At 28.4% G+C, this 23420-nt stretch overlaps 1 protein-coding gene across 3 annotated transcripts; it reads right to left on the minus strand.

The window, feature by feature from the left end:
- Positions 1-376: 376 nt before the first annotated feature.
- On the minus strand, positions 377-4366 carry LOC101217580 (probable pectate lyase 15). Of its 3 annotated transcripts, XM_004138925.3 has the most exons (7): positions 4118-4360; positions 3686-3739; positions 2927-3010; positions 1799-2441; positions 1617-1720; positions 1391-1529; positions 377-1298 (listed from the first exon to the last, which is right to left on the minus strand). In XM_004138925.3, the coding sequence occupies exons 1-7, from the start codon at positions 4219-4221 to the stop codon at positions 1077-1079; spliced, it is 1350 nt and encodes a 449-aa protein (XP_004138973.1). In that variant the 5' UTR covers positions 4222-4360; the 3' UTR covers positions 377-1076. The 3 variants fall into 3 exon arrangements, with proteins under 3 accessions (XP_004138973.1, XP_011649115.1, XP_031737139.1); XM_011650813.2 differs by lacking the exon at positions 3686-3739 and having other exon boundaries at positions 1077-1298; positions 4118-4366; XM_031881279.1 differs by lacking the exons at positions 3686-3739; positions 4118-4360 and adding an exon at positions 3188-3659 and having other exon boundaries at positions 1077-1298.
- Between the last annotated feature and the right edge of the window lie 19054 nt (positions 4367-23420).

The raw sequence follows: 23420 nt of genomic DNA on the forward strand, positions 1-23420 counted from the left end.
CTTTTCATTACCAAACACATGACATTCTACTTCTTTCATTAAATCTATCTTCCCTTTTTGGTTGTTCATTTGGAATTCAAATTCAAAAACACTTTTCATTTTTTTTTAAATGACATCTATGATTTACATATATAACCTATCAAGCAAGTTTATTATCTACCACGCCTTAAGCAACATTTTGAATTATGAACTTAATTTTGGGGTTTCATAGCTTTAATCATTGCTTCTCCTTTTAACTAATCTTATTGGCAATAACTTTGATTGCATAATATGGGGGGGGATGAAGAAGAATGAAATTGGGGAATTGGGGAAAAGGGTTATAATGGGAAGTTGGGTAAGAAAGATAATAAATATGGCATATCCACACACATGAGAATTTAGGCCCCACAAAGCACATGGTATAATAAAAATGCTGGCAGATCACAAACAATTTGGGAGGCTATAATAATGAGTATATAAACATAACCAACTGTAACCAAAGCTTAAACATTACCCACTAAGTGAAAAAAAAAATAAAAAAAATCAAAAGGCCAATAAAACTGACAAAAACAATAACAAACAACATCACTACTTTCCTTTTTAACTTTTGTAATCTTCTTTAAGTTGTCTCTCTCATGGACTCGGAAGGGGAAAAAGAAAAAAGAAAATACAAAACCCAGAGTAAAAACATAGTGTAGTGACCAAACAATATTGCATCACAAAATGACTGTGGTAAGAGATGGAAAGATGAGTTAAACTTGATGGTAAAATAAACAGACCCAAAAATAAAAAGAGACAACGCTTCTGCACCTGCCCCTAAAATGGCATTTTCTTTTCAGCTGAAGCAGGCCGAGGTTGAGAGCAACCAACAGATGAACAACAATGGTGGAATGAAGGTTTTAAAAACAAGTTTGAAAAAAGAAAAAATATGTGTACTTGTTAAAATGGCTATTTGAATGAAGGGACAAAGGAGATGATGGATGAGAAATGATGGAAGTTTTTTGAAAATCAAACCGAAAGATGAGGAAAGGCTTTTTTTTGTCTATGGCTTTTTTAACATTTGGTGTTTGAAGTTAAAATGATGGAGGACACAAGTCCTAGCATGGATGGCCTCGGCGACAAGGGAGTGAACCTGCAGAAGAAGTGATGGAGCCAACCATGGAAGCAGATTTCGCTCCTAAGCTGGAAGCTCTGGCATAGCTTGCTGAAGCTCCAGCACCTGATGGAGTGAAATAGGCTCCATTCAGCAACATATCTCCTTCTGATCTCCAATTCCACCCCTTCCATTCGCTCTCTGGTGTTTCAACTCGCTTTGTCACCTGTATTGTATTGAATCGACATGATTTGTCAACTGCTATATCGAATATCAGAATCTAAATCTACGCTTGAGATGAGTTTGGGAAGAGTGTACCTCTTTGGCAAAACGGTTGGTTGGAGCAGCATATCTGTTTCCTTGACTATTGATGGTGGGATTTGCACTCCCACCAATGGCATACATCTCCCAGTGAGTGTAGTCATTGTTCACCACATGGAAATAGCCATGCCTACATCTATACATTATTGAAAATATGTGAGGTAAAATCTCAGTTAATAAACTCAAAACACAATTCAAACCATTGATACCTATTTATATTTACCTTGGCATTCTTTGAATGAGTCCTTCTCCAAAATGGTTATAAGCAATGGTGACTTGCATTTGCTTGTCCTTCGTGTAGGAATCACTGTGGCCTAGAAGCATCACCTGTTAAAGATGCAATTCCATCAGATAAATTTGTGTTTTCAATTTAATTCCATATAAGAAATGCCATAAAACGTGTACCTCATTATGATGAGTGAAGTGATTGTTGGAGATCGTGATTGCAGTTGAGCCCATAACAGCATCAACAAGTCCGTCAGCACAATTAGAGAGTGAATTGTGGTCAATCCATATATGGCTTGAACCAAAGATGGAAATGGCATCTCCATCAGCCATGGTTCTCCACCCAAAATGAGATGGAGAGCTTCTCACCATGGCATTCCCTGTGGGTTTGCAATCATGGATGTGTAGACCATGGATAATGATGTTAGTCACAAACTGGATTGTGATGCAAGCGCCATTAGCAATGTGTACATTTACCCCTCGAGCATCAATTGTCTTAAAACTGTTCATGATGAGTTCCTGTTTCAATCGAATCACCATATCCCTTTTGAACACGATCCAAAGAGGTTTCTCTTGAATAACAGCATGACGAAGAGTCCCTGGCTTCGGGTTCACCGGATCGTTGTCACTCGAATCAGTGACAACATAGAAACGGCCATCACGTCCACCAATAGCATTCCGCCCAAATCCAATGCCACATTCCGCAAGGCGTTTACGGTTACGGTGCCAATTGGAGTCACAACGCCAGCAGTCGTCAATGGGATTCCCTGTTCCACAGGAGAAGAATCCCAACTTCCTCCTTTCAGTGCTATTACGGATGCTCCTGCCATATAAAAAAGGGATCCTAATATGAACTCTCATTGAAATTGTAGTGAAACTTGATACAAGTACAAATCTCGAGGAAAAAATAGAAAGAAAAAACAGGATTTGTCGGGAACCTAATGACAGGGGAGACCGGTAGGGCTGATTTTTCATCCCAACGGCTACAAGAAAATGCCATACTACACGAACAGAACAAGACAAAACCATGCTGGCATTTTGACCATGAGGTCTCTTTCATTATAACGTCTAGAAATGCCCATCCTATGAATTTGTTATACAGACAAAAAACAAAGCCCACCATCCGCAATGTGTTCTATTTCATTACAACGAGCAAAAAATCCAATTCGACCCAAATTTCAATAAAAGTAATTTCTCTATAGTCTAATGATGACTTCCTTAAACAAGATTTGAGCATGTAATGATAACCCAGATTTGTAAAAAAAATCATAAATTCGAGTATGGAAGCAATAAAAGAAAAAGACCCACATCTCAACAGAAGCAGCAATCTCATCAGGATTATCCACAGCATGTTCATTGTTGAGTTCTTGCTCCACATCATAATTCTCCACCCTGAAAACAGAAACACCCAATAAAGTGACAAAGGCCATCTGTTAAAACACACTGAACAGATATGTGAGTGTAGAAGCGCGTGAATATCAGTGGGCGCGTGAGGAATGAAAATGAAATGAAGAAGTTAATGGCTCGACGCTCAAGGTGGGTGCGGAAGAGATCTCTTACGCCCCTTACCGTACTGTCGTTCTGTCAGGAAGAAGAAAACCGTTTGAAAAAGTGCTTTTGTTTAGAGAGAGAAATTAGAGGCGGAACGATTGGTCGGCACGAGATGGGGAAAATGAGAAACGACCGCCTAAAGAATTAAAAAGAAAAAAAGATAAAGAAAATTGTCCTTTTATTCCTAGGGGCAAGATGACTGAAATACCCCGGAATTTTATCGAACAATCTGGGGAAATTAAGACCCTCTTGGGGTAATTACGGAAATAAACTGTGGTATTTATTTCACTGGAGCAGAGGGAGTAACTGTTAACGGAACAAACGGTCCAGATCAAGGATCCCGATCTCAACGGTTGAGATCGTTACCTACAGTTGGATCATCACACCACACGGATCCGAGGAGAATCCAACGGTTCTGATTAGCATGATGGGTAAAACGCACGGCCGAGATCGTTTTGTTCGGTACAGAATTTCACCTCTTTTTATTTAGTTGAGTTTAGTGAAACGAACACTGACCTAGTCGCCATTGATGAGTTGCTGGAGCTCTGAAACTCCGCCGCTGACACAGTCCTGATTTTTAAAAAATAATAAGAGAGGAATAAAAAACATAATCACCGCAGTTCGCGTTTCGAATTTAGAGATTCTCGCGTTATTCCTCGTTTCTTTTCTTCCAAAATTGTTGAACTTAAGGACTCCATTAAAGGCTTTACTTCTTCTCTATAACGTTTCTATATTGCTACATTGATCCAAAATCATATGAAAAAACAGTAAATCATACACTCACAATTCCACATTGAACATTCAAGATTCTCCCAATCGAAAAGAAGTTCGGTACTATGCGAAGCTTGCATTTACTACTCGTAAGCAGAAATTAACATAGTGTGGCTAGAATTAATTACCATATAAAACACATCTAATTGATTTCTAAGAGAGAAAAAGAAAACGAACCTAATTTTGGAGGTCTCTTCTTTGCGAACGAGAGCGATTGTTAGGAAAAACAGCAATGCAAGGGCAAAGAGAGACAGAGAAGACCATTTAGTAAGTGCCGCCATAACTGCTATCTCTCTCTCTCTCGTCAAAGAAAAAACAGCACGAAATGTAGAGAGAGAGAGAGATTATAGGAAGCAGAAGAAATATAGAGAGAAAAAAGGAAAGGGAAGAAGAAGAAGAAGAAGAGAGGAAAACGAGAAGTGGTGATGTCAGTGAAAGCTTTGGACAAAACGGACCTTTTATAGAACAAACCACCAACGGAAAGAAAAAAGGTAAGATAAAAATTGAAGATAATAACAAATCCCAAACATTCGTTTCAACCGACGTTAACGCCGTCAACTAACTTCTACGTTACATATATTATATGTATGTAAAAACAATAATAAAAATGCTGAAAATACTTCTAAAATATATATATAAAAAACAAATACATTTTAATAATAATAATAAACATTTATAGCTACGTATACATTTCTGTATAGTTTATTATATTGTTGATAAATGTTTATGTTCGTTATTGATAAAATTTATATTTTGTAATTATTTTGATTCATATTTTTTATATTTAAAAAAATATCTAATAAATAGATTAATTTTTCATAAATACAACGAAACATCGAAATATTTACAGTTGTATAATAGATTTGTTCTTCCTTTCCCTCTACTTTTTTTTGTAATTTTTTTTCTTTTCATCGACTTTCTTTTTCTCTTCTGTAATTTTTTGGAGTGTTATTTGGTTCAAGATCGTGTACCAAATATAAAATATCTTGAAATATTTTGTTTAAATTAGTACACGATTGTTTAGATTTGCATTTAGGCGTTTTTAGATGTGCATTTAGGCATTTAGATTCTTTGGTGATCGTGTAGATTTTGGTAGCTAAACAATTATGCACAAAAAATCTTGAAAAAAATTGATCAAATCTAAACAATCGTGTAGCCAGATTTAAAACGATAATGTACCAAATATATTAGCACAGTGGTTCATTAATCATGTGTTGACTTGAAAATTTTTTGTATTATTCATTGTGAGTTTGTGAGTTTTTTTCTATTTTCAAAATTGTTCTATATTTTTTTCGATTTTTTATATTTAAAAAAGAAATAGTAAGAAGTACCATATTTTAGATTTTTTTCAAAATATAAATGAGATAAATTGCAAAAATTATACTAAAAGTATAGTGGTTGTTTAGTCACCAAAATTGTATTTTATTATTATTATTATTTTGTATATACAATTCCTTTTATCTATTTTTTAAAATGTTATATGCATTAAAAAACGTGTTTAATTTCAAGAAATACAAGTGAAAATTTGAAAAACTTTTTATAGAAATTATTATAGATAGCAGCAAGAATGAAATTGGGTGAATTTTTCTATATTTTATAATAATTATAATAATTTGTTATTTTTTAACCTCAATTATTTTTCTCTCAATAAAATTGGGTGAGAAATAGTTGCAATGAGAAATATCTAATTATAAATTCAGTCCGCACCATCTCCAATTAGCCTTTGCAGTTTTAAGAAAATAATAATTAGTCTTTCAACTTTTTCAAATTATGCTTAACCATATTTTTAATTTCACAAACTTTCTAATAAATTTTGTGTTCATAATAAACATCAAGGAGAAAAAGACTAATTTAACCCTCTGTTTACTTCAAATGTCGAATTTATGGGTGGAATAAATCAGTCTTTTTAGTTTTTTTTTTTTTTGTTTTCTCTATTCATTTTATTGCCATTCAACTTTTCAAGTTTGGATTAATCTACCTTAACCTATTCGTGTTTACTGTAATATACAAAGTTACCCTTCAACAATTTCATTTTATTTTTAATTTTGTACCGTATACATTAAATTTTATAAAAAAAAAAACTCCTTTTACTAATTGTTTCAATTTAGTAGTTGTGTTTTACAGTTATTTTCACTTGATTTCATTTAAATTTAATTTTAACTTGACGAAATTAAAGTATTCCCACCTTAAATTTCCACTAGAGCAGTAAAGAAAGAAATCTCATGTAATTATTTCTAGAAAAAAATGGAAAAAAAATTAACATATATGAATAACAATGGTATAAATTAAACAGTTATTTATTTGATTGTTCTAGTTTTCTTTTATTCCCATTTCTTTTATGTAGTATGTAAAACTTTTGCATTAATAGTTTCAAAACAAAAACAATATATATGGTAAAAAATCTAAATTGACTAACTAATAAAAACTTTAGAATTTAAATGGATGGAATTATAAATTTTAGATTTTAGTTTTATACCACCTATATTTATTTAGTATAAACCAATATTTAAAATGTCACCGTCAACATAAATTAATTTATATATTTTAATTTTATGGAAATATAGGTAAAGTGTGATATTTCCAGAAAAAAAAATTAGAAAACAATCAAATTCATGAGTAGATATTGTACTGCACTATTTAAATTACATATAAAATGTGTTTCTTTTCCAATTTTGTACTATAGTAATGAAATTGTCCTTGATTCGTTATCAAATATATGAATATGTGATAGTGTTGATGAAAAGTAAGGAGTGTTAATAAAAATTTAACATCACAATTAAAAGAATATAATTCTTTTTAATTTTGAAAGTAATATATTTTCCACCCCTAACTATATTTAGTTTTTTAAATACAAAAAATGTATGACTTTTTTTTTTACTTTTAGCTTAGAATTAATGTTGGATAGTTCGTTGTATTGTGAGTGTTTTATGAATTTCAAATGTAATTCGATTTTTTAACCATTTTTATTTTTATTTTTTTCGAGATTTTTTAAACTATTTTTAATGTTTGATAAATCTAATTATCAATTAATTTAATAGAACCATTTTTCAAATTCTAACCACCCATAAGTAGTAGTTTTTAGATTCTAACTTTTCTAGAAATATGTTAATTTCATTTTTGTTGAATTCAAATCATATAAAGTTTTACAAATCTATATTTACAATAAATTATAAATTAATTATCAATGTGTTTTTAGAAAAAAATAATTAAAATAGTATGTCTACTTACAGATGTAGTGGTAGTTTATCTAACTACACATTAACTAATTTTTCTAATTTTAAATTACAATTTATCAAACACAAATTTACTTTATTTCACAACTTAAAGAGAAAACTAACCTAAGTTATTTTAACGACAACAGCTTACAAACACAGAGTACAAGAGTTTTAAAATATAATGTATATAAAAGAATTTAAACTAAACTGATGGAAGATAATAACTTTAGAATATATATTAGTTCATATATAAATTAACATATTATTAAAATAATACAAAAAAAAAACACTAAGTCTTTAAATTATTAATTTTTGATTACCTACGCAATTTTAATCTTGAAACAAAGCCAAAGAAACTTTTTAAAACTTTTATAAATTGGTTATTTGACAATGCACTTAACTTAAAAATATAATAAATAAAAATATTTTTTAATTATTGAAAACGTTGGCATTAATTATTTAATTTTGTGAAAGATAGATAAGATAAGGTAGATTAGATAGCTTTAAGAAAAAGAATATTTTATATTAATATAATTAAAATAATATAATCAGAAATTAAAAAAGAAAAGAAAAAAAAAGAAATTGGTTTTGTCTTGAACGTAATATGAAGCGGAGAGAATATTAGATGGTGGTGCGACGTGAGAGGAGAAGGAAATGAAAGACGTGGAATGGAAGGTACGGAATAGGGAGGGGGGAAACCGATGTCACGGTTTTCAGCTGATTTTGCGGTCAGTAAATATATATATATATTGATATATTTATAATAAAGTAAATATTTTTATAATTAAAATTTTAAGGGGTTGGTTGCTTGGACGTGTAAATCACAGTCACAGCCACCAATCACGCCTCTTCATTGGCCACTCAACTTGGTGGGTCACCTCTCTTCTTAACTTATCCTTTTTTTTTTCTTTTTTCTATCTTCATTCTAAAATATTCAATTCCATTCTAAATTTCTTCTTCCTAAAATCTGCCTATGATAGTGCAAAAGCTGAGTGTTTTTTAAGCTTAATCATTCATCTAAATTACTCCAATTATTATAAGCCTCAATTTCAGAGCGAAATTCTTACGCCTATCCCCGCCCTCACTTTTATTCTTACCATTTTTCTATTTAACATAGGTCCAAATTCAACCGTCACGCATTGAAGTTACTATAAAAGTGCAATGGTTAGATATGATATAATCAAAATATTAGAAATCATACTTTTGTAAATGTTGAGTTATCAATCACAAACATACTTTCAAATAGGTCATCATTCATATCAAAACCTTTAAAACTATGGTAAATGTGAAAATATTTTAACATATAGAAAAAAAGTTAAATTTAAATTGAAGAAAAATTACAATAGCTTTCAATTTTATATTTCTTTGCCTTTTTAGCCTCCAAGTGAAGAAGGGGTGTGTGCGATAACCTATCTTTTTAGTCAATAAATTTGGTAGTATAGATATTCAATACGTATAACATTTTGAGTTAGAAAAATATTAGTTTGAAAAATAAGAGTATATGGTGAGAGAGAGTCTTTTAGAATAATTATTTCTAAGTTAAAATAATAAAAAACAAAAAAAATATTTGTCACGTTTTAAACTTTATTTAAAAAGGTATATATATATATTTAAAGGATTAATGGGAGACATGTTATTAGAAACAAAAAGTCTAAAAAGAATATATATTTTGAAAATTTGTGATAAGTACATATCTTTCAAAGTTTATGAAGTAAAATATAGTAATTTTTTCTAATTTATTTACTCTCTATGGATGGCCTCATTTGCAAGGTTGCAAATATTCTAAGATGTCAAATCTTACAAAAACATAAACGACTACGATATTAGTTCTTTTCATGAAACAAATCTATCAAAAGAGTTGAAACCTTTGAGACAAGGATGGATGAAAATGACATTCTTAGCTATTCTATTCTATTTTAGTCAATCTTTTGTTTATTAATTAGTTTATATTAAATTTAATCTTTCACTTTCAATTAAAACTATAAAGTTATGATCACATACCCTTTTCTAGTCGATGTGAAACAATTTTTTTCAATAAAGCACCCGAGTTCATTAAATATTATTGATTTTATTATTAGTTTTGTCTTAATAACCTAAATCCAATAAACTAACATCCTGAGATGTTTGATGGTTTTGAACAATATGTAGGTCTGCAGGGATTAATGTTCGAGATACAACTTAAAGGGTTTATAGTATAGGAATAAGGTTGGATATCTTATTTTCGTAACACTGTCGATACGACTCACTTTGTATTTGATACAAACACAATGATCCAACGTGTTCGTGTAGGTGACACGTGAGTGAGGGTATCCTATGTAATGAGTTTGCATAAGACTGGACCACAAAAGAGTAACTAGTATATGTAAATTTGTTAACTAGTTAGGTTTCTATTTCCTTAAGATGACCTAAATAACTTAACCTTAATCATGAGTGTATTATGAGCTCCTGTTCGCGAGAGATTATTCTTTGATTTGTACGGGTGAGAGTGGCCAGATTGCTGACTCAATATGCTTATTATTTTTGGGACAAGATTGAGTGAGGAACTAGGAACATAATCACACAAGATGGAATTCACTTCTTTTCAACTTTAAGGTAAGTAGATGAGTGTTTCCTTAAATTGTGTCTCTGGGAATTGAATAAAAGGATCCTACACTCTCTATAGCATGAGAGAAGTTTTTATTTATTGGTTGGACCATAAACAAGTTGTTCATTAGAGGAATATTGGTATTTAAGGGCTCGAAGTAACCCACGGGTAAAACGATAATTTGCCCAACTGGTGTTACGAACACTTGTGAATGACCAATTTATTGTTATTGGTCTATGTCCATGAACACATAAATATATCTATTGTGAGCAGAGTTCAAGTGTGAGTCTTTAGTGGAGTGTACACAGTTAATGAATATTGATTAATGTGGTTAATGAGTTTAGTCAATTGATTTCATATTGCTGTAACTTCTAATCTATAGGTTTATTAAGTCACCTTCCTAGCTCGTAAGGGTAATGAGATTTATTTGTATTGGTTGTAATTTGAAATGTTCAGATTTACTTTGAAAATTAATATAATATATGGTGATACATTATAGTATAAAGTTTACATTTTAATTAAATTTTATTATATATATTTAATTTTGGGTTATGAGAAATTTATATTTGAATATGATTCAAATTTGGATTAAATAAAATATAAGATATTTAATTTAGAAATTAAATATTTGAAGAATTAATTAAAAGTTTGGTTTAGTTAAAGGGAAATTTTTAAATATAGTAGATTTTACAACCTGAAGCAAATTTTATCATTGATAGTCTTTGGTATGCTATAATGATAGAACGTGATAGAATCGAAAATTTTGCTATAGCTTGTAAATATTTTAAATATTTTGCTAATTTTAAAAATGCTCCATAATTAAATTTGATTTAGTTAAATTAATTAAATTAAAATTATATGTTATGCTACAAATATTCACGTAAATGTGATTTAATTGAAATACTAATGAAATATGATTTATTTAATTATTAATTTAATTTAATTTAGTTTATTTATTTATTTTAAAATTAATAGTTTGAAAATAAGGGAGATATTAGTACGAATACATCATTATTTTGGGATTTATACGTAATAATAATTTTCTCAAATTTTCTCTTAGTAAAAAAAATTCATTCCAGTTTTTGGTTCCCACGAGCCAAAATCTATTATCGGATAATAGAGAAGTTTTCAAGTAGTAGTGCCTCAAGTTTGGTGATTAGCAGATCCAAAGTCATCAATCAAAGTATGTTTTTATTATCTGTATTTATATTTTTTTATAAAGCATGCTTAGCCATAGAATTTAATTATTTTTTCCAATGTATTTGGTATTTTTAAGATCCCAATTAAATTGAGTTCTCTCTAAAATTTTATAACCTCTCCAATATTGATTAAAATATGTGTCTTTGGTTTCTAAGTTTCTAAAATATAATTTTCTAGATCCATATTTCTAATAATAGATTTATAGGACCGAGAAGTTTATATATATATATATATATATATAAATAATTATATGACATATTAAATGAAAAATAAGTTAAATAAACAATTATATAGAGGATATTTAACCAAATGGTTTAAAAGGTAGATTAGAAAATCAAATGCCCATATTTTTTTTAAAGAAAACAAGACTAAAAGGCATATATTTTGAAAACTAAGGTATCAACTTAACATGTATCTTTCTAAACTCGAGGACTAAGTTGGTGAATTTTTCATCTCATATACAGATATATTTCTTAAATCACATATTGACCTAAAAGTTTAAATTGATGGATAAAAGTAAAATTATTTATATGTCGTAGCACATTTTTAGACCACCTTTTAGATATCATTTTAAATACTAACAGGGTCGGCATTTGCCACATTAGAAATATTTGAAGATGTCAAATCTTAAAAAACAAATTACTACACTTTTGTTCATGGAACAAATGGATGAAAAGCGTTGAAAGGTTTGAGAGAAAGGATTGATGAAAATGACATTCTTAATTATTCTATTTTTGTCATCATTTATTAATTAGTTTCTAAATATTCTCATCTTTCATATAGGGATTGACGTACATTTTTCTTTTACTATTATTTTTTAATGAAATTGCAGAATAATGATAATAGTTATAATATATTGGATTTCCAAAAGCTCAGTCTAATGTTTACTATAGTGATTTTTTTTTTTAAAAAAAGAAATACAAAAGTTCTAGCCATGTAAAAGAAATCATAGGTAGTAAAAAAAGGAACAAAGTTCATATTATGTTAACTTTTTACATATTAATTAAAGTAATTTACGTAAATGTAACGAAGTTAAAAGATATTTACGATCTATATAACAAAAAATAAAATTTTATAAAATCAGTATTTTTATAATTTTTAGATTTATTATTGAATATTACGTTCATCGTTTTTCTTTCTTCTTCTTCCTTACTTGTGATTTCTTTTCTTCCATATTTTTTCATCTCCTTTGGTGGATTTTCATATTTTTAAACGATTTATTTATTTTGTTTAAATCTCTGGTTTCTTCTTCGTTCTTCTTCATCTTTTTCATATTTGAAAATATCAAAATCATTTTATATCCTTTTAAATTATCAACACAATTGTTTACCATGTTCAACCCGATAGTTTAAATTTAAAGCTTTTTTTTCTCCATTGTTTAAAATGAACTACACGATCGTGTTGACATAATCTAAATGAACGCTAGCTTATCATAGTTAACACGATTGTTATATTTTTTAATAATTATTTGCATTGGACTGCACGATTGTTTATTGTAATCAACATGATCGTTTTTCATGACATAAACGATCGTAAATCATTTATTTAGACTGTAGTACACGATTGTTTCGAAGAATTTTACTTGTGTGCGTGTGACCGATTAATTGCATGTTGTTTGCGATATTTTTATATTTTTCATTGTAAGCCTGTTAGCTTTTTTTTTTTTTTTCGTTCTTGAAATTGTTTTATATAGTATAATATTTTACCACAAAAAGCCTCTGTCAATTAAAATTTGAAAATAGATTAAAGTACTATTTCATTTATTTCATGTCGTGTATTTAAAAGATTTATTATATTTCATCCTTTAAACATTTAAATTCCAATAAACACTATATGTTAATATAATTTTCAAACTTTTACAATATGATCTCTTTTTTTCTAATTTTATTTTCTGAGAAAACCAATAACAATAAACGGCTTAATTTTAGGAATTTATGTTAGAATGTATATATATATGATAAGAAAAAGTTAAAATTTTGTTAGTCCTTATTTGTTTAGAATTTAATTAAATTATGAGAATACTTTCTCAACTTACAAAGACTAATTCTACCTTTTAAAATAAAGGTATCTATATTCTATTAGGAAATAATTAGAAACCCTAATAAATAATTGATTTGCAATAACATTGAAAATACTTCCTTTTATTTTTATTATAGATAATTTTAATCACAAAAATGATTTCTTTCACGACTAACTTCAAATAATAGAGATAAATTAGTTGAGTTCCATTATAAGTGTTTTGTCCAAAAGCTAACATTTTTCTTTAATTTTATTTTGGCAATTTGAAATGAATAGATTTTGAAAATTGCAAATAGTAATCATTGTCAATGTGTGATCAATGGCTAATTAATGGTTCGTATGTTTGATAAAACTTTGTAGTTGTTGATAAGATAAGATGAGAACAATTCTAATTTATTTTAAAATAAAGTTAAACCAAAATTATTTTAATTTGAAAAAATTTTAAAACTCATTACTATATATTTTGAATGTGTATTGGAACATGAAAATATTGAATTATTATCATTCTTTATAGAAATATTCTTTATAGAAATACAGTTGCAATAATTACACTCTCAAACTTTCAATCACAATAGTTTTGAGCCTCTAAACTTTTCAAAGTGTTAAAATTAGACTATCACGTAAATAATAATTGTAAAAATTAAACCTACAAATAATATAAATTGAAACTTCAAACATATATAATAAGTACAATTTATATAATTATGTATATTTGAAGGTTTAATTTGCGACTATTCTATCATCTTAACTTAAAAGTGATTTTTGTAATTTGTTCATTTTTTAACATATAAGTTAATTAGAATGAGACTAAACAATTTACACATATCTAAGGCCTTTATAAAAACCCTTTTAAGAGGCAAAAGGATTGGTTTTTTTAGTAGTGTTGTTAAGATTTAAGACAAATTTTGTAATGAAAATCATAAAATAAAGTAAAAATCTTAAAAATTCAATAATTATCAAATAAAGTTTTAATTTTGGTTTTGCCTACTCTCAAACGAAGCTTTATAGCTTTTTATTAAAAGTAGTATACATTAAAAAACAATAAAGACTAAGCTTAACTCAACTAGCATATATATGTATTTGAAGACACAAGATTTGATGTTCATCATTTTGATCGTAAGTTGTAGTAGAAAATAAAATAAAGGAGAGGAAATAAGGACAACAAATGGAAAGCAAATGCCATAATGGAAAATGCAAAGGAAAGCAAACAAGAGGGCAACAAAACATCCAAAGAAAGAACAACCCAAGATAAAAAAAGAAAAAGAAAAAACAAGAATTGATTGAAAAAGCATATAAGGAAGATGAGGGGATGCAACGGACAGTTACGCTTCTACTAGATAATTAAGTAGAGAGAAGCAGATCATAACTTACTCTTAACACTCTTACCCAACCCCAACCCAACAAAACTTGCTACAACTCAGCCATTCAATCGGCTATTCTATGAAATGCAAAACCACACCCCACAATCAATGACCAAGCTGAGCATCAATTAGCCTACTCAATCAACTCCCACTTTAATATACATATTTGCCATGTAATGCACAAGGTAAACAATAAATAAAAAATTTATTCTATCCCTAAAGAACTTGTATTTTGTATTTTTATTTTAAATTTGTTTGATTTTAGTTGGGCAGGATATATAATGTTGCCATGCAACAATGAAGTGGCTCCAATCATAACAACATTGTCACGCCTCCCTTATAAAATCCCATTTAACCACACCTTCATTTACAATTTTACCCTCATCATCCTCTACTAAAAGCTCCACACAAACATCATCATCCCCTACCTTCTCTCCGACCTTTTGATTTCTCTGGGTCCCTATGTGCCAACCCTTTTCAATCTCTCCGTTTTCATTGGCTCGGTTACTTCAAGGCGGCCCCACACTCATTCCATTTTCGTTATTATTTATTTTTGGTTTTTAAATGGCTTCACGCATAAGCAACGGGATATCCATTGGAGACCGTGGAGGACAAATATTGACAACCTCTATTTCTCTACCTCAAATGTGTTTTCACAAACTCATTTTATTCCACATCTTTCTCCATCTATTATTTATTTCTAACTCAATCAAACTATTTATAAAATTCATTCATTCATAATTAGAATTGCGCCTTTTTATAATTTACCCCTTTATATATACTATCCATTTCCATAACCAATCTTTAATGACAATAATCATTTTTTAAAACAGAGAATATAATAGTTATAGTGATGTACTTGTTTATAGTATTTATTTGGGTTTATAAGATTTTCAAATGTTGCTATTAGATTATAAAATAAACTAAGCAAGAATGTACTGTTTATCATAATTAAATTTAGAACTAAGAAACAATTTTAGTAACTTCCTTGTATTAATTTTTCCCCTTTATAAGACATTAATACTATGCTTAATGATCTCTTTTATTCACTTTTTGTCTATGTGCCTTACCATCTTTAAGTTATTCAAGTGAACAATGTGTCTTTTAAGTTATAAAGAAACAAAAGTGATAATTTCTTTCAAATGCATTATTATTTCAAGCCCACACACACACACAATTTAATTCATTACATCTACTACTCCATAAATATTATTCTAAAACTTACCCTAAAAACATGTAACATGGACGACTTAATCTCACCAAAAATTATAATCATTAGTTATTCAATTTGGTTCTTGCTCTTATTCAATACAATTAGAATTGAATTCTACCATCTCAAAACTTTCAACTTCTTCATATTACTAAAGTGAGAGTTAAACTGTATATTAGAGAGAATTTATCACTTCTTTTTCTTTCTAATATCTTTTTCTAATATATGTAAGACATACAAGTTAACGTTTAAAATTATTATAATCACACAATAATTCATCCCTACTCAAACTAAAAGAGTACTCTTTTAAAGCATTGCATCACTAACACAACTAAGCTTCAAGATTGGAATGATTAGAAATCAAAGATATAAACGTCATTTATAGTATTTAGAGCTCATCACTTTCTTGAATATTTTAGATGTCGGACAAATATTCTTCCTAAGAAAATAAGAAAAGGCAGGTAAACTATACGTGTGAGCTAAATGGAAAAGAAAAAAAAGAGAGAGTAAAAGATGCATTTTGTAGGGCAAAGTTTAGTATCCGAAAATTTTGGCGGGTGTGTAAGTCTAAATTTCCATCTCTTCATAAGTTTCTTTTGCCGGAAAAAAGTGGGGAGGAGAAGGAAAAAAAAACAGAAGAAAAAATTACTCACCATTACTTTTTTACTTCCCTTTGACCAAAAGCCAAACACCTTATGTCCTCAACAAGTTTCCCTTTAATTATTGGACCACCGTGGGCCACCGTTGGCCACCGTGAAACATCGCCGGATCACCTAATTATAAAGAAAAAAATTAATTAAGTTGGTTCCTGTCAATCAATTCTAATTCAAGTCAAAGTCATTTATATTCAACAATTTGATTGGAACATGGTTTCTTTAATTTCAAGCCAAAAAGGTAAGACTAAAGTTTTGGGTATCACATTTTGTTATAATGTTTCATTTTAGTAACCCTAAGTTTTGAATAAAATAAAGAAATTCAAACCCTTTCAAAAGATGTATTGAATTTTACTCCCTCCATATGATAATTGCGCCTTTTTTTTTCTCACCTCCCCAATTCAACTCTATCTTCAAATTTCATTTCTTCTTTCAACCTCTTCAATGTACTTTATGATCATTAGGGTTTACATTTTTATTTTTCCTCATATAAGCTTTTAAGTGTATTGTTGTCAATTTTAGTTTAGTTTAAACTATATATCTAAAATAAATTTTGATTTTGAAATTGTTAAAAATATATGTTTGTCATCTCTAACATCTCACTACAAAACACATCTTTCTAATAATTCAAAATCAATTTAATGTTTGGTTTTACACAACTTTTTTAGGTCAACAATGGTAGAATGTGTCAATCACCTCCAAAATATTTTTAGTACAACAAATGTATGTACATGTGTGAGAAACTTATAATGGGTGGGTGAGTGACATTTGTTTGAACATGTATAAGTCAGTCATAGTTGTTAGATATGAGATTTTTATTTTTGTGCAAGTATATAGAATTGTGTATGTGTGTTGTTATAGTTGTCTGTTTGATACAAAACATTTGGTAACATTAAGTGCAAGATTATATTTTAGTTATGTACTCATGGTTTGGTTAGAAAATTAAGTTAGGTATTAAAAATTATGGCATGTTTTGAATTGATTTTTTAAGCATGTTTGTCTCTCACTCCCTACCAAACACTTCTAAGACAAATAATGCCTTGTAAGTTGTACAAAAGGAAAATACAATAGGTATATATATATATATATATATATTTACTTTGTGTTCATATGTTCATAATACATTATAATTACTCATAAAATTATCCTAACCTAATCATATGATAATTTTTTTAATGATTTACTTTCCATGGATTTTAGATAAAATTATAATTACCTAACCTCTCTCTTCGAAGACATGAAAAAGCAATAACATGAAGAAATGATTATTACAGCAAACTAGACATAAGTACTCTTATCATATAAGAGATCGAAAGAAAAAACTAAAAAACTAAAAGAACGAGACAAAAGGGTTTTTCTTTTGTATAACTATTGAGAATTATTGTTTTTTTAATTAAAATTTCAAAATTCCAACTTTAAATACGTCATAAGTGTTTGAAAATGGTTCAGTATAAGTTTGTTTGAATATGATTTTTGAGTTAATGCTATTTCATTTGGCTCCAAATACACTTTTCAATCGAATTGGATAGATTTTGTTTAAGGTTTTACTACTTTTGACAATGTCCCATTTTAAAATCAATCTTTTAAAGTGAATGTGTTATCGTAATAGGATAATTAATAAAAGTTTTTTACAAAAAAATAAATAAAAATACATTAATTAGTCAACAACACCCTTCATCAATCAACATTTATCTATATCAACAATCAAGAGGCACCATGTTCAAAATTCTTATCATTCTATATACTTAGAATATAAAGTATTTTCAAAATTTAATGGTGTTGGTAATTAAGTGTTTGGACAGTTTGGGTAAATGAACTTTAAAAGACAAGCTTCAAAGAACATCCAACTTAAAATGATATCTTAACAAAATAAGTTTATTTATACCCAACTCAATTAGTTTTCTAGCAATTTTCATAAAAATCAGGAAGAAATGAGGTTTTTTTTTTTTTTTTGTACATTTGTTTTCTTTTGTAACCAGTTTACTTTTTTTTAAAAAAAAAATTACGAAGGTATTGAAAATGAAAAAAAAAAATGCTTTAAAAAAATACATTTTGATTTTAAAAATGAGAACAAAATCAGTTCCAAATCATATATGTTTTTTTGTTTTTAATAAAAAAATTTGAAAAAGAAAAATCAAAACAAAAATTGGAATGATGACCTAAGCTTTCTTTTTTCTCAAATTATTTTCTTTGGCAACTTAAATATCTGTAAGTGTGTTTGATTAAATTTTTCAAGTATAATTTATAACATAATATTATTAATATCATTTTGTTACTTAACTTTTATGTTTTAAACCGTTTTTCTAAAAAATAGAAATATCATTTTATTATCCGTATTGATATTAAACCATCACCATTAAAAGTATCCATAAAAACATCAACATGTTGACAAAAAAATATTATAGTAAATAATATCAATATTAAAAAAAAAAAAAACAAAAACAGAAACAAATAAATTATCAAACATACAATTTATACACCAATATTTAAAATTTATATTAACTCTTATTAGGGGTGTAATAAAGTTGTGAGACATTTTCAATCAAACCCATATTTTTGGATTATATGAGTTGGTAACTCGAAAAATCTGAATTTAGTTTACAACCCATTCCAAACCAATCTGTAAATATATGAGTTGAATTGTCGGGTTTTTTTCGTTTAGGATTTAGGAAAATGGAGGTGGACAACACGATTGTAAGGGAGAAGACCAACCGTCGAAAATGGGAGGTGGACGACACGATTGTGAGGGAGAAGATAGAAGAATGAGATGAGACAACAGAGAAGAATTGAAGATAGTGAAAAGGATGAGCGACGAGTGCGACCTGAGGAAGACCTAGTTTATAAATTTTAGTTTATTTAATAAATAATATATATATATATATATATATACTATATTAATTTGGGTTGGAACCCTCCCACCCAATTCAACAAAACAAAAAAAATCCAATTATTTTAACTCAACACAGCACGTTTAAGCTAATCCAACTTAATGCTATTATATGAATGGGATAATTTAGATTATTCGGATTTAACCCATATTTTTATCAACTTTTATAATAAAAGAATTATAGTTCGAAAAAATAATTATGGATAGTAGAGGTACATACTAAATACAGACTTCCGAGTAACGGAACGTTCACATGGTTGTCATAGCCGTTAACTAAAATCCAAACCATCGCGATTTCTTAGAGAGAGAATGACCACGTGGCATCAAGTGGGTCCCCACGGTAGGAACGGAATTAATCTAACGGAAAGAATATTCTTGTTTTCTTTTGTTTATAAACTAATTTGTTCTTTTAACAGTGTACACTAAAGATAAGAATGCATGTGATCAAAGTATATATTTTTGATTTGATCAACAACCTTATTTTAATTCATGCCCTATACTCTTTTCAACCATTTCAATTTATTAATTCATCTTCACTTTAACCTTCTTTTTTCTTTATATAATGTTTGAGGATGAGAAATCCAATATCATTCCATTGTACTCATATTCGCTTATTTTGAATTAACTAAGACGTAGAGATAAATTAATCTCTTTTTCTTTTTAGTACAATAATTGTTAAGATAAGAATGAAACTTTCAACTTCTAAACAATAAAGTCGTGATAATTATCATCGACCTAAACTTAACTTCACAAATTGGCCAATCTCTTGATCGGTAAAACATTTATAGGTAGATATTAATATTATTTTGAACCCCTTTATTTGAAAGTTCCATTCATTCTCTTCATATATTTTTTCAAGTTCATACTACAATAAATATATATACCGTTTCTTACCTTAACTGACATCAACATATATTATCAAATTTAAGGTTAATATGGTCCTGAGCATTATTTAAAAAAAAAACAAATGAAAAGGAAAAGAAATGTAGGTTTTGTAAAACTCATTTAAATTCATAGACTATAGATCAATCAATAGAGTTTGAACTCATTTCTTTAAAGGAATTTTAAGGCATATTTAATTCAGGGTTTGTTTTTGTTCTTATATTATACTAAAAAATAAAAACAATAAAAACATGTTTGATATATCCCTTTGCGGAAACTATAACTTTAGAAACAATTGATGAAATTATTTATTTTAAAAACAATAAGATGCTGTCCTTTTTGTTCTCTAATTTTAATTTTGAAATAGATACACTTTTTCTCAAAAAAAAAAAAAAAAAAACAAAACAAAACAAAACCATGAAATTTTTAAAAATAACAAAATGAATAAAAAAAATTAAAAATTTCAAATTCTATATAGATACTAATTTTTCTTTCTTTCTTTTTTTATTTAATTTAATAGTTACAGTGTAGAAAATAAAACCCTAAACCACTAAAGTTATAATACCTTATAGTTACTAGGTTATGTTGAAATTGATTTGAGTAAAAATTATTTAATAGGTAAGTTTGGGTTATGACTTGACAAGTATAAGGTTTTCTTTAACTTATATATTTATATATAAGAAGTTTGAGAAGCAAGTTTGAGTGTATAGTTTTATGAAAAAAAAAAAAACAAGTCAAAACTATTCCTTTTTTTACTTTACAACTCTTATCTTATACTAATTCCTTCCCATCCCCTCTCTCTAATTTCTTAATTATATATATATTAATGTTATTCTTTTATTTATCTTACTTTAAATATACCATTTTGATCTCATTCCTCACTCACTATTTAAATATATTCTTCTCTTAATTTTACCCTTCCTTCATTTGTTCTCATCACACCCACTTGTTATTAAAACCCCAATTTAATTACAAGAGAATTGTTAATTACAAATTATACATTTATACTTTTGAAATTAGTGTCACAAATACTTTTCTAATATGACCACTTTGCCAACCAATACATCCAAATTTACATATGGATCCATGCAGATTGTTTCAATTTTTTTTTCTTAATGAAATGCACTTAAGTTTGTAAACTTGGTTTTTAATTTATAGTTTTAACAAAGTTACAATTTAATCCATAAGATTTAATTTCGATTATTTTGAATAGCGTGATATTAAATGTAGCTTCAATTTGATTTTTATGATTTTGGCTAAACTTTACACTAATAGAAGGATAAATTTTTTTAAAAAAAATGAAAGAAAAAAACCATTTTGATGCCGATCTATTTGAGGTTTTGCTCACAACTTTTTTTCTTTATTTTGCTATGACCAAAGCAAAAGGTGAACAAAATTCAAGTCAATGGTGCATTAAAGTTCCTACATATTAAAGGTATTTTGCATCACATTTTACCCACTTAACTAACCCTCTTATTTTCCTTTATTTTCTGCCTACCATTCAAACTTTACAATACATGGCTAATATAATTACCCAAATATAAGTTGTAAAGCAAAAGAGAAAAAAAGAAAAAAGAATAACAATCAACCAATCTAATCAATACAGGGATGACTTGCAAAGTTTAACTAAATAACAACCATTAGAATCTAAATTGTAAAAAAACTTGAACTAAATTGAAACTAATCAAATGAATAAAAGGTTAAGAATCAATTTTAGCTGTTGAGATTAGACAACTTGAAATGTACTCAAATATAAAACCAAAGCCTACATTTTAACCTAAATTTAAATAAATATAATTAAGAAACTAAAATTTATAATCTAATACTAATTAAATAATATTATCTATATGTAAAATTTATCATTATTAAGTATTAGAGAGGGGAATGACTTTTGATCTGGAAATGAAGTCCACACTAACAACTAATTAACTTTAATTACTTGAAAATTAAGTTTTTAATTAAGTGCAATTATGAGGAAAAGGTGGTGTGTGTTCATTAAATTCATCTCAATAATGAAACTGCATGCAGCTGCAATTGAATACTTCTTCATTTTAGTCAATTTTCATAGTCAATGCTCAATAATAATGATGCACATGAAAATTACTGATGGAACAAACACATAAACCCTCTCTCATTATTCATTATCTTAATGACAATTATTCAAACATTACCTATTTTAACTTCTTTTCTTTTCTATATTTCTGTGACAAATGAGGTGTAATTTGACTGGATTAAATTCATATGGTTATAATATATATAGATAGCTTAGGCAATCATTTTGTTTATTAATTTGCATTATTTCATTAATTTGGTAATATATATTAGGTCCAGTAAAATAAATTTTGAACCCATGTCATTTTAGATATAATTTGTAGTTTCAGTTTACGTTCAAAATCTTAATTAAGAATTTTTATGTTTATATGTATATCATAAATATCAAAACTGCTAGGTAGTCTCTAGACTCAAATTCAAGTCTCACATTTTACCTATTTTTATATATATATTTTGGATCCACGGCACCACATTCTAACTATAATTCTTCCTAAATAAATAGAAAAAATAGAATTTGGACTACTGGAATGAATGAGAAGCCACTACTCCTCATTTGAAGTCAATATTTATCTCTATTATACATTGGTTCTTTGGTATAAAAAAGTTTTATACACATTTGAAAAACTTTAATAGAGAAATTTAATTAATTAATTGTGAAAATTTTATGATTTTGATTAATGCAATAGCTTGATATTTTTGGCGTAAAAGAAAGAAAAAAGAAAAGCAAAAATCCCAAGTCTCATTTTGAGAAGTCCAAGATTTCGAAACAGATTTTGGGCCGCACTTCAAGTGGGCCAGTTCAGTAAAGACGAAAGGCATGAAATGGTACAAAAGGCCATCAGTGAAGCTTGTTCCGTTTGAATTTCACGGCCCAATGAATTGACTCTGGAATCAACCTACCGACGGTCAGAAACAACCCGCGATGGTTCAACCAAAATAAAAAGTGATTTATTAATATTAAGGGGAAGAAAAGGGTGAAACATAAGGGGAGTAAGAAGAGACGTGGTGAAAGAAAAAGAAAAAAGAAAAAAGAAAAAAGAAAAAAGAAAAAAGAAGAAGAGATGTAAGATAATATAATTAGGTGAACGATGAGGTAATAAAAGCAGGAAAATCAGAAATGTGATAAGGTTGTTGTTTAGTAGGGGCCGGAGGAGAAAAAAGAAAAAAAGAAAAAAAGAAAAAAAAGAAAGTTTGGGAGTGGGGAGTGTAGGGGTATGGAAGTGCACGTGGGAGAGAGGGTATGGAAAGTGAGAGGTAGGAAGGGAATTGGCGTTATTGGCAGGTGTTGGAAGGGAATAACTGGGAAGCCTCATGACCCCCACCTGACGTTGGTGAAGTCAAAAGACGGGAAGTTAGGGCAGGATTTGGATTTGAAAATAGGGTCAAATGGCTGCCCTAACTTGACCTGCCCCGACCT

This window comes from Cucumis sativus, chromosome 2, assembly GCF_000004075.3.
Source record: "Cucumis sativus cultivar 9930 chromosome 2, Cucumber_9930_V3, whole genome shotgun sequence".
Taxonomy (NCBI): Eukaryota; Viridiplantae; Streptophyta; class Magnoliopsida; order Cucurbitales; family Cucurbitaceae; genus Cucumis; species Cucumis sativus.

Bases quoted from the DNA above. Each gene is read 5' to 3' on its own strand.
- LOC101217580 (XM_004138925.3), bottom strand. From the start codon at position 4,221: ATGGCGGCACTTACTAAATGGTCTTCTCTGTCTCTCTTTGCCCTTGCA. The intron at 2,442-2,926 runs GTGGGTCTTTTT...TTTATATGGCAG, and splicing joins ATTGCTGCTTCTGTTGAGAT to GAGCATCCGTAATAGCACTG. The intron at 1,530-1,616 runs GTAAATATAAAT...AATAATGTATAG, and splicing joins CTCATTCAAAGAATGCCAAG to ATGTAGGCATGGCTATTTCC.